Source organism: Pholcus phalangioides, unplaced genomic scaffold, assembly GCF_987345545.1.
Source record: "Pholcus phalangioides strain wild (caught in Gottingen) unplaced genomic scaffold, Ppha-v1.0 ptg000009l_1, whole genome shotgun sequence".
NCBI classification, from domain to species: domain Eukaryota; kingdom Metazoa; phylum Arthropoda; class Arachnida; order Araneae; family Pholcidae; genus Pholcus; species Pholcus phalangioides.
Genome location: NW_028301602.1, coordinates 11,792,462 through 11,808,060, shown reverse-complemented (window position 1 = coordinate 11,808,060; position 15,599 = coordinate 11,792,462). Strand labels below are relative to the sequence as shown.

General features: G+C 31.3%; 1 protein-coding gene across 2 annotated transcripts in view; it reads right to left on the bottom strand.

Annotated features, from left to right (window-relative positions):
- LOC149081764 (uncharacterized) overlaps positions 1 to 12,985 on the bottom strand; it is a 40,182-nt gene extending 27,197 nt beyond the window's left edge. Inside the window, exon 1 of one of the 2 annotated variants that reach the window (XM_089237200.1) lies at positions 12,559 to 12,985. In XM_089237200.1, the coding sequence (XP_089093326.1) occupies positions 12,559 to 12,605 (47 nt within the window). In that variant the 5' untranslated portion in view covers positions 12,606 to 12,985. The remainder of the gene's footprint in view (positions 1 to 12,558) is intronic. The other variant, XM_089237201.1, reaches the window with a different exon arrangement.
- Between the last annotated feature and the right edge of the window lie 2,614 nt (positions 12,986 to 15,599).

Below are 15,599 nucleotides of genomic sequence, written 5' to 3'. Positions count from 1 at the left end.
TAACGAACGAAACTCCGGAATGCGAATGATCTGAATTTTGGAAAAGTGACATAAAAGTTTTTCATCCGAGCACAGAAATTGCATTTTAAAACTTCTCTTCAATCTCTCAATTTCATTACATTAAAAAAAAAAATTATTTTAATCCAATTATAAGTTAAATAATAATATACACGTACATTGAACCAATTACCAGATCTATAATAATATTGTTATCTCGATAGAATTAAAATTCTATTCACATTAAAATCTATCTATCCTATATTTTGAACTTCATATACAATAAGAGAGGTGTGTATGAAAACAATTTCATTTGCTCAATCGGCTTTCATGAATGGTCTATTTCTATCGCTTTCTTAAATTACAAACAATATCCTTAATAATACAACATAATGGAAAAGAAAATAATGTTCGTATAAAAAGCATAGAGACCCAAATTTCATAAAACTCTCTTCCCTATTTCTTTTTATCAATATTGCAAAAGCTGAATTCAAATATTCTGGGTTATATTTATTTAGGTTAAGTGATTCTTCTACCAAAATAAAAGATTGACTCGTTCTTATTCTTCATGAAAAAATAAAATAAGGTCCCGAAATTATTATATATTATTACTGCTACTACATGTATGTTTCATATCCATTATATCGTATACTTATTTCTGTGGAAAAGATAAAATGATTGGCTGCCAATAATATAATGGCATTACCGAAACTAAAATTGATCGGATACACAGAAGGAAGTTCCAATATTTTCGCACGGGTTTTAGACAGTTGTGTATTGACTTAGAAAGGACAATAGGAATTGTATGTAATCTTCGGTCGGGACAGACAATAAAAATCTGGTCAGAATGTTGTTTCACTTGAGAACATGTTTCGTCTGTGGGTCCGATTGATGTTAATCCAGCGATGGATGCGAAACGACGTGCTAGGCATGCATATTAAAGGTACGACGTCAATCTCTGTCATTTGGGAACATTTTTTTTTTTTTTGAATTCAATATTTTGATGTGAAACAATTGAAAATACGCATTACATGTTGGTCATGAATGTCAAAAATGAATATCGGATGTTTGTAACAACAGGCAAGAACGCAACGGGAAAACAGTACGTAATTTAATCTATATGATGACATGTCCTGACTGACTGATTCCTCATCGCCGAGCCGAAACCGCTGGAGTTATGAATATGAAATTCGGTCAGTAGTTTTATTTTATGACGTAAAGCCTCACTAAGAAGGGGTTTTTCAAAATTTGACCCCTGATAGGGGATCATAAGAGGGTTCAATGGTTGCATAGAGAAATCACTCCTAAACGAAACCAGTGAAGCTATATTTATGAAATTTGGTCAGTAGTTTCATTTCATGACATAAGGGCTCACTCTAAGAAGGTTTTTCAAAACTCCACCCTTAAGGGGGGGTCATAAGGGGGTTAAAATGCTATGTAGAGAAATCATGCCCAGTGGAAACCACTGAAACTATAAATTTGAAATTTGGTCAGCATCTTCATTTTATGATGCAAAGACTCGCTAAGAAGGGATTTCTCAAAATTTCTCTCTGAAGGGGTCTCAAGGAAGAATTTTCGGATTAAAAATTCACGCGAGTGAAGCCGCAGGTAACAGTTAGTGATAAATAAACTTATATCACCGTGACTATTACCGTAACCTATCACCGTTATGACTATTGGTGATGTCCCGTATTTTAGGGATTACTTATTTAACATCCCAGTTTACTGAATTTTTCTAAATGAAATATGGTTATCAGATCATATTTGAATATTTTTTTCGTGAAAAACTGTACATTTTTTGTCACCTGCGATTTGTAGCGGACCGTTATTTTCACCCCCCTTTCATCAATTTTAGCAGTAATTAGCAAATTGTATTTAAAGTAATAAATTGCAATTTTTGACAAAATTTAGTTATATCCCATATTTAAGATCGCTATTTCTCCTGCATTCTCCTCAATGATATATAGGAGCCAAAATATAAAGGTATAATTTTTTATTTGAACCCATATGGATATTGTTAATATCAATTACAACGGCTGAATAATTCTATAAAATCTGTCTGCTGACCAGCTATACCTAAAGCGTTATTACAGTGTTTCCCTACCTTTTTCAAGTCGTGGACCTCCTGTAGTGAAAGTCGATGTTCCGCGGACCCCCCCCCCCCTCCCCCTTTCCGTTCTTGTAGTCTTGGAAGGTCAATTTCGACGGCCAATTTTGATCTCACAGTATCCTGGGCCCAGAGGTGTTCAACGTAAAAGCTGTCACGGAACCCTCGATGGTTGTTATAAGGCTGTTCCAAGGAACCCAAACAAATTCTAAATATCTTTCTAATGTACAGGGTATCCAGTAAATTATACGCAATTTCTGCGAGTTAAGAATTCTCACTTCTCTAGCGAATATAAAAAGGTTTCCAGAAATAATCCGAGTAATAATTTTCATATGAAACGGAAAATAACATTAATGGCATCTTATCCATGACTCAGAGTTTGAACCAGCTTCTGGCTTAAAATAATTCAATATAAAATAACTTAAAAAAAAGTCTATCACTTATATACAGCGGAACTCCGAATAACGAGCGATCCGGTTAACGAGCAATTCGCATAACGAGCAAAAATTTTGAACAAATTTGGACTCGCTTAACAAGCGATGATCCGCATTACGAACAAAAATTTTGAGGCTTTGTTTATTTATTTTCACGTTATCACAACTAAGCCAATGGTTTTTCGCTTTCGTCCACACACGTACAGTGGAAATGATGTAATCTTCGCCCCCCTCCCCAGTATTCGGGCAGCGTGCTTCACTCGAAAAATGAACACGCGTGAGAGCGTGACTTTCTACGACGCGAAACTGGCAGATGTAGCAATATATGCAAGCATATGTGTGCTCGAAGATTTTTAATTTTTTTTTTAAACTCGACTTGAAGAGAACTGCGGGCTGATTGCCTTATTGAACGTGACTTTGAGGGGCTAGCTCATGTACAGGAGACAACATTTGCCGAAAAGATTATGTTCCTTGGGAAGAGTATGGGACTGGAGGTGCATGAGGCTGACATTCAAAAACTAGGGGAAGAACATGACCAGGAGTTGACCGTACATGAACTGATGGATCTTCTTTGCACGATACAGCAAGCGCTTATGGGCGGTATCTCGTCTGAGGAAAAGAGAAATGCGAAGTCCCCTCACTGCAAATGAGAATAGAGAGATGTGAAGAATGTGGGAAATCTCTGTGCAAAATATTTTTACGAAAGAACCACCCAAATAGAGCTGTAGTAGTGTGAGAGCAACGAGTCTATCCAACGGCACAATGTGATTTTGCATTTCCTTAAAATCCTAAAAAGGAAGCAAAAGCATGTGCAATTTCATTGGTTGTTTTTCAATGTCACAAAAAGAACAAATTCCAAAACAGAGTCCGTAAATCGTCCTAAACTATAAGTCTAGTCGTTTAGAGTAAGTTAATTTGTAAACATTATGGTATTTTTTGTATGCTTATTTATGGCATTGTTATTTTTCAAATATTTTGTGTGTTACTTATTATATCATTAATTTGTTGCATTATTGAATGAATGACGTTTATATTAGTCATTTTTTAGTGAATGAATAATTGTGGGACGAATTATCCGAGTTCCCACTATTTCATATGGGAAAGTTTGATTCCAATAACGAGCAGGTTCGTGGAACAAATTAAGGTCTTTAACCGAAGTTCCACTATATAAGCTAGAGCAGCTTTTCTCAACATGAGGCCATATGACCCCTGTGTGGTACTGGGATATTTTCTTTATCGATTCGTTGAGGTGCATCTACGCAGACTACCCTGACCTCCAGATCAACCGTGGCCCCAGCTCTATCCCCTCAGTCTACCCTGACCGCTGTTCGCCGCGATTTTGTTTTGCAAATTAACCGTGGTCTTTCTCTCCCTCCTTTTCTTCTCCCCACGCACAACCTGGTTCCGACCGCAGCCATGGCTATGCAAAATCAAAGAAACGCAAAGGAAGCTCTCAACCCGAAACCATCGTCGGCGGAGAGGCTCCAAAGTTTGGCGTTCATCCAGTGTGCGTTACTTAGCTTGCGATGAAATATTATGTGACAGCCGTACACACGGATGGGAAATCCCAGCAAACCACTCCAAGACAATGCATAGCGTACACATGTAGACGCACCTTTTGAAATTCCGCAGAGGAACGTGTACTAGGTACATGTACGGTTACATAGTAGTAGCAGTGTACTGCGGAGCACGTTTGGGAATCACTGCTTTAGATATTGCGGTCTTGAGAATATATAGAAGCTCCTCCAGCAAAGGAACTCAAATCATTTAACAGATTGACCTTTGATAATCAAAAGAATCATCAAGTAGCTTTTTATTGTGCAGTTTGGTTGCATAATATCCATAATCTCAACGGATCATAATAAACATTGCAAAATTTCAAATTATATATTTTCAAATAAAAAACTTAGATATCACCCCCATAAAACATGACCCGAGTGATTTATCGCCGGTTACACTTGCCTTACATAAATCCTAGATCCGGCCTCGAAATCTATTCAGATTATTAATAATAACTATAATAACGAGGTATAGAGAAATACTCCCAAGTCATGGTTTATGCTTAATAACAAAGAAAAGTATGAACACTAATACATGAACGAAAAATTGTTCCAAATTTACGGGTAAAAAAAAAAAAATCGTAGACTCGTGGCCTTAGAATTTGGCGTCTAATCTGTAAAATTATCTTAAGAAATAAATGGTTAGTTGTATTGACGGGAGAAGCGTGAAATAAACCATTACGCCACTGGATTTAAGTGCCACTGAAAATGTTCAGGAGGAGGAAGAAGCCGTAGAATTACATATTATATGGATGATTTTTTTTGTTGTCTTCTTTTTTTTGGAGTTGGAATATTTAATGGCCCATATATTGGAGAATCTCGTAGGTCAGGGTAAAGCCCCGGGGTGTAATGATGAAGATGTCGAAGCGGAATAAAGTGTAAACGTTTTGCTCTGTTTGCAGCAGTTTATTTTTCTCTTTTTTTCTTATATATATATTTCCCTGATCTAGAATGATCGACGATAAACATCACCACCACCACTGCCATCAAAAATAAGAACGAGAGGCTTGTTCTTTCTCTTTCCCCTTAATCATTTCTTTTAAAGCTATTGTTTCTACTCCATCGATCTAAGAATAATAAGACGTCTTCTTTCATAATACAAAAAAGAAATTAAAATATTTTAAAGATTTTTGTAGATCAAATATTGTACAAAAATAAAGGATATAAATATTTGAATATTTTTTTTCCCTTGATTTTTTAATTTTTTTTGTTTTATATATTTTTGATGCGTCTGTCAAATATGAGGAGAAAGACGTGAAATATGGGGCAAATATTTGGAGTACGTGGGGTTTTTTTTTTCTTATATTTAAATCTTTTTGAAAACATCTTTCGCGTGTGTAGATTAATTTTTTCTTTTTCTGTGGGATATTTTGTTCCATTTAAAATCCTCGAGATACGTGATCTTCGTGTTTTAGGGAAAAATCCTGAATAAACATCGTTATATGTCTTGAGGCAAGGAGATTATATATACGCGTCGGCATCGAATGCAGATTAGTTACGAAGAAAAATATTTTTTTATAATGGAACATATTCAGCTCTCTCTATAATGTAAATGCAGTCATAACAATATCGGAGATTTATGGAAATTCTTTCGTTATTACCTTATTACGAGGTCGTCGTTGAAACCAAGGTTGGCATTTTCAAGACCTTTTCGAAGAATAAAAAATATAATCAGATGCAATCAAAATAGTGTGCACGAAGTTGTTGTTTTATTACAATTAAGTTGACCATTGAAAATAAATCCGGGACATTACCAAATCTCACTAAAAATGTTGCCAATTTTCAGCCAAACCGCTAATTATTCCTTATAAATAGCTCTTGGCGAGAAATGGAGTGCTACAGCAATCTGCAGTGATTTAAAATGCATTTCACGAGGGGAAAAAAGTTGAATACGGCAAGGGCTGGCATAATAGTATCACAAGCCCAAAGATAAAGTGATTTTTTTAGAGCCCCCAACCTGGCTAGAAATACCAACCTAAATTTATATACTCACTGTCGAAAATTTGACCATATTTCATTTTTCATGAGGCTCTTTTCACATTCGAGGCCACCGCGCGTAATTTGGCTCATGAGTTAAGACGGCACTGAACACGGCAAATATGTGAGAATTGCATTGATATTTATAGTCATAATTACCGTACTATAACCTTTAAATTATGTAAATTATCTTCGTCCGTGATTTTATTGAGGGTTATGAATTAAAGTAAGCTTCGTTGAAAAGATGGGGGGCTTTTTCAAAAAAGTCAAGAAGAGCAAAATTCTTTGCTATTCTCAGCAAAAAAAGAAAAAGAAGCGTCAACTTTGATTAACAGTTAGCTTTGGCAGTGGAAGAAAATATTTATTTTCTCTAACATTTCAATGCATGAAGAATTTTCAACCAAGTATGACGTCTAAAAGACACAACGACTGTTTAAAGAAATAAAATTTCGTAAATTTTCACGAAATAATTTTTTTGAACGGTTTCTAAGATAATCTGCGACAACATATTTTTTTTTTTAATTGAAAAGAATTCCGCTAGACCAACTTTTTAAAAAAATACCTTTAAGCTAAGAATCGAAAAACAATAAAAGTAGACTTTTTTTATACAGTAAGTATCTTAAAGACCTTGACTTCGGTTATAAATACCCCAATTTCGCGGTCGTTAGAATGTCATTATAACCGATTTTGACGGCACTAAAAATAAATCCCGGGAAAATCATGTCACTTTCATTCATTATTAATATCTGAGTACATATCAACCGAACAAAAAAGAAACTGTTTAAATGACCATTAACAAAATCTTTTTCTCTCTAAAAGCTTATCTTTTTTTAACAGTTAATCTGAAAGATTCACTAATATTATAAACTTGAAACGAATAAAACTAGTTACATTTTTAGAAAGTCATTATCAGGACCATGACTTTCTTCATCACCGGCTAGAATCACAATAGCTATCCAATAAAAAAAAAACCGTGCGGACATTAAATTCGGAAAATTTTTAGATTCTGCGCATACTTTTAAAGAGTATTTTTGGATCAGATACAATTAAGGAAATAACAACTAAAATTACATTGTTTTCCTTCATTAATGTCCACTGCGCGTGAAAATATTTATCCTTAATACATTTTGGAAGAAGGTTTTAATCACCTTTATAGCCATTTTGATTAACTCGTTCCCACGATTTTATTTTTCCCTTGACAAATGAATGAACAAGAGAGAAAATCAATCTACTAAACGATCTCTAATGGATAAATCTGTGTCTCGCCAGACTTTATCCCTACGCCATCGATGGATGTTTGTCTCGATTAGACGATGTCTTCTAATTTGAGTCTACCTATACAATGCTTTCATAGATAACGTTATACTATATACAGTCGAGCCCGCTTCTGATGAAATCGATCAGATAGTATGAAATATCGATTACAACGAATTTTTACCGTCCCAGTGGACCTGCAATACAAAAATAAAGTCAAAGATTTCGCTTATGGAAAATTGCATATTTATGGATATAGTATGTAACGAAGTCTTTACCCTATGAAAACATTCTATTCTGTCAAAGGATTGAAATCATCCTAATTTCATGCATTCGTATGTCAGACTTGACGTAAGGGTGCTCTTCTTTTGATGATGGGTACAGGCAGGGCTCGCGACTAGAAAAAGATTGAAGACCTCTGCTATGATGATATCTGACAGAATACACACACACACAGCCATTCTGGGAATAATATAGTAGTACTTCCTATCTAAAAGTTGTTCCTAAAAGAGAATTTCTGATTTTATGGAACTTTATCCTATGAAAAAATTCTATTCTGTCCACACAAACCACTTGCTCCATCTTTGCGGACCATAGGTTGAGAAACACTGTTTCAAGTGGATTCCTCTCATTAAACTCCTCGAGTATTTATCGTATATCAGTTATAACGAATATCGGATGTATCGAATGTTTCTCACGTTCTCGTGCGACTTCGTTATAACAGACTTCCACTGTATTACGAAAATTGACTGCTGCCACATTCTCTTTTGTAACTTCCACGAATGAATATAATTTTTCTATACCTCAAAATTACAGGGAAGTGGAAATATAAACATGCAATTGCTAAACCGGAAATTTGTAATAAATAACACACAGAAAAAGAAATGAATACGTTTATGGGTAAAAAGATAAAAATAAAACAATCGCGAACACACAGAGAAAAAAATATGAAATAAATGTACATAAAAAAAAAATGACATGGAAACTGTTATTTTGAAAATTGCCTAGTATTAAAGGAAAAAAAAGGGGGTTAAGAAATGGAAAGCCGGCGCATAGGCCACGACAGTTAGTTCCACAAGGTTTGTTTCGTAATGAAAGCCACTGAAATTTCGGGCTTAACCTCATCTCTTTCTTCATCCCGATGGAATCAGAGAAAGAAATTGTTATTTTTCTATCTTCCACAAAAAAGAAATTACAAAGAAGAAAACTGAAGAGAAAGAAAGCTTTTCTATATTCATGTAAAAGGATTCTGCGTGTCATGATTGGTTTTTAGGAAAAGTTAGAAAAGAATAAGAAATTGGTTAGTCATAGTGAATCATTATTTAGAGAGTTTTATGTTATACTCAATAGAAAGCTAAATTAATTTTATATTCCATGCATAAACGTATTCTAAAAAAAGGACTATTTTCAAAGAGAATATAACTGAATTCAATAAATACTTTTTTTTTATATATTACTTTACAATTACTGAATAATAAATATGTTCCAAAATGAAAGATTGAAATGAGGTTAGGTAATATGTTGAAAACAACTTTGATAACAGTGGATATTTATTTATAAAAAATACTGTTATTAATAATTGATAATGAATTGATGAAAATATTTTCCAGAATTAAATTTTTTGAAACTTAAAAGAAATTATTTGTAGTGCAGCATTTCGATTGAACAAGGATAGTAGCAATTGAAAATTTCTTTCCGAATGTGGGAAATTTCAAATGAATTTTTATTTTAAGAATCTCTTTAAATTATACTCTGCAGCTCTGATTCCCGAACAGCATGCCACGGCAGACCCGGTTGCAGTGAGATCGAGGCTACCGCGACAATAATTTTATTACCGAATTACTCAAAATTACAACGCAAGATAAATCGATCATAACAATAGGGCAATAATTTTCGACCAGTATGCCATGAAAAATTTGGGTGCCCGTAGAAGGGCCTCGATATCGGGAACGATGTATAGTCTGAAATTCCCTAGGGTTCCGTTCACTGAAGTGAAAATATTCCGTAAAATCCACTCTACTCAAAAATGTTATTCTGTTACTTAAGTCAGTTGTTCTGAATCTTTCCCCTACCTCGCACACCCAGGATTCAAGATCAATATTATTGCTATTTCTCAAAACATTGAACAAGAGACCTTCGCAGACACCTTAGGAAACACCTTACATAACACCCTCAAGGGTCCACTGACAGCAGGAACCTGATCTAATTAAGTTTAAGCCAAAAATGAACTCTGATGAGGGTGCATAGCTAACAGCTGGCACCGCAATTTACTGGTGGAGCGTTGATCCTAGGGGCATGCTTCCAATTAGAAAAATTATCCAAATAACGAGTAATACTCAGATTAGTCATTCATGCTGCAAGGAGTGTCATTGTTATTAAAATACAAAAAGTGAGTTTTTATATGGGCATCCTGTGTACAAAAACCCTATTAGAAAGTTCTTGCCCTGTCTCTCCTGACACAAGAAAAGAAATTCCGCGTTTTTATGAGCAATATTCACTGAGATATTAGAATTCAAAAATTTGAAGAAAAGTTTTGAAAAACAGCATAAACACTAACGGAAAATGCTTCCCTCTCATTTTTATGCTAATTTTTTCCCAATTTTTCTCCATTATTTTTTGAGTTAAAAAAATATCTCATCGAATATTGCACTTAGAAGCGTGGAATTTATTTTGTAGGCCTCGCGCGAGAGACAGGGCAACAACTTTCTAGTTGGATTTTTTAGAACAGGGTGTCCGTAAAAAAGTTATTTTATTTTTATTTTAATAACTTAATAACTCTTAGTAATATGAATGACGTATCTGAGATCCATACGTTATTTGGATAATTTTTTTAATTGGAAGTTTGCCTCTAGGATGAACAGTTCGTCAGTAAATTGTTGTGCCAGCTGTTAATTATGCATCCTGTATACGATGTTAAACACACGGTAATTTTGGAATTTTTTTACCATCAGATCGAAATTAATGAATATTGATACATTTGTTTCAGTTAATAAAAATAAATAATTAATTAATTCTTTAATGTTGATCTTATGTTGGCTCTTCGAAAAACCGTATAATCCTTTCCGTCTCAATTCGCCCACAACAATATTCAAAAAGAAACACTATCAATGAATAAAACCGTGCGTTATATTATTCATAAATCCAATTATAAATGGGCCGTTCGAAGATTAAAGAATCGAGCTAAATTGTATTTAACAAAAGATTATTTCCATTATTCACGTTTCTTAAACTGTTTATAATTTATTTAATGTCTTTTGTACTAAGACTTAACAATATTTTTTTTCCCCTTCCAAACAACTAAAAACTTGACATTAGTTTCGGCTAATGATTTCTAAAGGTAAAAGTGAAAGCTGCTGGAAGTTATTAGCTACATTTTGCTAATTGAAGAAAAATAAAAGAATGGGGAGTTTTTTTTCTCTCTTCTTTCCTTACAATTATTCCTAGATAAGAAAGAAATAGTTTTCCGTTAATTTAAGCAATAGTGAGTTTATAAGCAATCTATTCATCAATTGGCTGATTAAAATCTCGTGGTTAATGATTCGAACATTATCTGTTTCTCTGTTCATCACTATCGCAAACTTTCCATCGCCCTTAATTCAGTAGATAATTGGGTATTCAAATCATAAATATCTATAAATTCATTTTTTACATACATATACGTACATACGCTTAGACTTGGACGGTTTTCTTATTGAATATGAATAATAATATTTTTCCACATGCTTAAAATTGAACTAAAATAAAAATTAAAGAATAATAATTATATGCGTCGTATGTTAAAAAAAAATGGTTGAAACATTTTTTAAACATATAACACTATTAGTTTTGTTTTTGTTTTCATCTTTTAAATTTTTTTTTCTGTGTTAAATATTTAAGGAATGTTTTTTCATTTCGAACTTTTTCTGAAGTTTTCTTAACACTTGAATTTTTTTTTTCAAATTTGTATGTTTACTCAACCCCGAAAATCTGTCAAGCTCCATGCAACAAAACGCGATTAAATGAACAAGTATTCTCTGAAAGCTAAGTTAAATTCGATAAAGTATGTTTTGTAAGAAAAGTTGCGTTCAAATTGTTTTGGGTCGTAATTTTGTTTTCGTTAAAGTTTCTGCTAATTTTATATGAAACCAATTTTTTTCAATCTCAAATCAGAAATTAATGAGCATCTATTTTAATTCAAATACAAAAAACTCGATAAAACTAAATAAAATTATTTCCGATATTATTAATGGGAGAAAAATATTAAGCTAAATTAATGAAATCAAAAAATTCTAATTTTTTAAATTGTTCACCTAGATATTATTCTAAATTATTATTTATAATTATTATTTATAAATTTATAATTAATATTATTTGTAAATGTTTAAATTATTAAAAATTTCCAATTATTTATAAATTTCAATCAAACTTATTTTGAATAAACTTTTTATATATAAAATATGTAAAAAGTTTTAAATCTCTAAAACTTATAATGTTAAATTTTAAAAGAAGTTTTATAAAAAAGTTTTTCAGTTGTCATTGAAAAAGTAAGTCATGCCAAATCTTCATAAGAAATTGATTTTTTTTTCATTTTGATTTTTTCCTGAAGTTTTCTTAACATTAAAAAGAAAAATTTCAAATTTCTATGTTTACTTCATCCTGAAAATCAATGTGAAGTTCCCCTTACAAGAAAATACGATTAAATAAGCATATCTCTGAAAGCTAAGATAAATTCGATAAAGCATATTTTGTAACAAAAATTTGCATTCAATTTTTTTTTATGTTAAGAAAATTTTATATTATTTTTTTATACTGTCAAAGTTTTTACTAATTTTAGATGAAACCAATTTTTTTTCAAATCCAAAATCCAAAATCCAAATTATTCAGCATTTATTTTAATTAAAAAGTAAAACTCAATGAAACTAGATAAAAATATTTCAATACTTAAATTTAAAAGCTATTATTACTGTGAGAAATATTAAGATAAATTAATGACATCTCAAATTCTAATTTTAAAATTATTCACCTAGAGATAACTATTTAATTTTTTTAAATTTCAATCGAACTTATTTTGAATATACTTTTAATATGTAAAAAATTCGAAACTCTAAAACTCTTACGCTATTAACTTTCAAGTGAAGTTCGTCCAAGTTTGGAGTGTTTTCAATTGTTATTGAAAACTAAGTCATGTCAAATGTTTATAAAAAATGTATTCAAATGTCAAAGATATATTAATAATTGAAGAGTTACATACTCCGCAGAGGCGCATCTGGGACCTCTAGTAACCTTCCATTTCATCATCTTCGAATTTGAGATTGAGGAGCATCCTTCTATCCCTGAGAGCTCTACTCCGAGAATGATAAACAATGATGTTGATACCACACAGGAAAATAATAATCACACGAACGAAGGCCCGGCAAACAAGATCTAGGCCACAAGGGCCTCGGCACTCATTAACAGACCGAATAGTGGGTGGAGTGATCAGTAGGAGGCAAAGGATGATAATGATGAACAAAAAATGTTGATAATCAACGACTCAACACTTCTCCAGCGGAAGTTTGTGAGCACATACAGTGTCTCCAAGACAGTCCGATCCCCGTTGCGGCCCGACGAGCAACTGCGAATGTCTCTCCGAAAAGAAGACCACGCGCGTTCATTCCGCTCGTGACGTCACTGTGTTTCGGTTGGATGAACCAATGGCTGTTAACCTAGAAATGAAAATCCTACCAATAACGTGATGTCTTCTTTATAATTTTCACGAATTAATTCATCAGATATCATAAACGTGACTGGAAATGAAATATTTTTTTCATTAAAAATCATAAACAAGTATGAGATTTGGATAAATTAGGTGAATTCTTAAATAAATTAATTAATACGTGAATATAATCTGAATAATAATATTTTAATTTCATTAAATAGAAATGAAATATTTTCAATGAAAAAAAAATGCGATTAAAATTCTAAGCAATGAATTTTTATTAGGATGAAACCAGGTGAATGTATATAAAACATGAATTATATAAATGCCGGAATAATATTAATAGTATTATTTTAATTCTATTAACGGTAACGAAATATTTTCTATGAAAAATATACAACCAAATATCTGAATTGATGAATTTTTATTTGGCTGAAATTGGTAAACTATAAATGAATTACATAAATGCATCAAATCTTAATAAATTTTAATTTTACTAAATGAAAATAAAATATTTTCAATAAAAAATGCAATTAAAAATCACAAATAATGGATTTTGATTGGATGAAATAGGTGAATGAATTATATATATTACATGAGAATTACATAAATGCCGGAATAATATTTATAATATTATTTTAATTTCACTAAATAGAAATGAGATATTTCCATAAAAAATGCGATTAAATATCGTAAGTAATGAATTTTGATTTGGATTTGAATTAATTAAATTCTTAAGTAAATTAATAAATGCTTGTATCATCTCAATAATCTTAATTTAATATTAATAAATGATAACGAAATACTTTTTCACAAAAAATGCAATTAAAAATCATAAATAATGAATTTTGATTTAGATAAATTAGGTAAGTTCTTACATGAATTATATAAAAGTGGGAATAGTCATAATGATATTTGTTTAATTTTAATAGATGGAAAATAAGATTAAAAATCGTAAATAATATATTGAATTTGTGAAATAATTTATTGTGTTATTATGATAATATTATTATTATATTATTATATTATAATAATATTCTTGTATTATTCATTTCATGAATAATTTATTGAATTTGAATAATTGAATTTGTGAATAAATTTTAATAGATGAATTATATAAATAATAATAATATTACATGAATTATATAAATGTGTGAATAATCTTAATAATTTTATTTTTATTTTAATAAATGGAAATGAAATATTTCACATGGAAAAATGTAGCTAATTATCTGAAATGATGAATTCAGTTTTGGATGAATTGGGTAAGTTCTTACATAAATTACATAAATGCATGATTAATTTCAATAGTAATATTTCAATTTTCAAATTTTATTTTAATTTTATTTTTAAATTGGGAATGAAGTACATAAAGCATATTGTATTAAAAAAATTGGGATTGAAAATCATAAATAAGGAATGTGGATAAATTAAGTGAAATCTTACATGGATTAGTACACACTTGCGGGAATATTATCCTGATAATATAATATTATTTTAATTTTCTGAATGGAAATAAAATATTTTCCATAAAAAATGCGATTAAATTCCTTAGTAGTGAATTTTGATTTGGACAAATTCGGAAATGATGCGTACATGAATCGTATAAGCTAAGCGCTGGAATAACTTTAATATTTATATTTAACTAAAAATATTTATAAGCCACTTTTTCCAAAAAATTGAGTTGTTTGCATTCCGAAGTCTCGTTCGTTAAAATTTTGTCTTTCATGGATTTTCCAAAAATCACTGATATTTACTACTTTGTGCCATAGAATTCTTTTTAAATCATTTTAATAAGAAATTCTCTCATTGAAGTATGTAACACCTTATGTAGGGAGTCAAAATGGAACAGTAGGCATGGTGGCAAATACTAATAAAAAATTCCCATTATGTGAAATTTCGACATCCGAGCACAGTACAGTAATTAAGTTCTTGAAAGAAAAATTTAAGACCAACTTTTAATGTTCAGCTCAAAATGCAGTTGAAAATATAAAAAAATCGTGGTAATTTAGTTTTTGTTTTTCTCACGCAATGTACGAGCAGAATGAACAAGATGAACGACATTTTTTAGAGTCGATGTCGCAGAACAAATTTTCTCACAGATTAAACACTACATTAAAACGAAACTGGTTTTTGTTTTGTGTTGGAAAAGCTTTTGTTTTTCGTTCTACATAGAGTGAAGTAAAAATAAAAGTTTTACTTAGAATTCCTCTTACGTTCATTACATTTTCTTAACTCCAAGTCCCTGTTGTAGATACGAATGAAAATGATAAAAACGATAGTTTTTATTTACAAGTTTAAGGAATGTTAATATGCTTTATTGAATTGATTAGGTAAGTATCTGAGACAGAAATTTCAAAATAAAGAACTGAAAGGATTGAGTGTGTTGGGACCGCTGTAAAAACATTTAGTAGCATGATCCCATGATTTCCTATGGGAAAAATTTCCGTACTTTAAGGAACATTTTAAAATTTTCTATTCACTTTAGGCAATCAACTTTTCTTTAATTACTATGGATATTTTAATACAATTCAACGAGAGCATTTACGATTTCAATTGTTGGCTATTTTTTCTCCGAACTTTAAATTCAACAA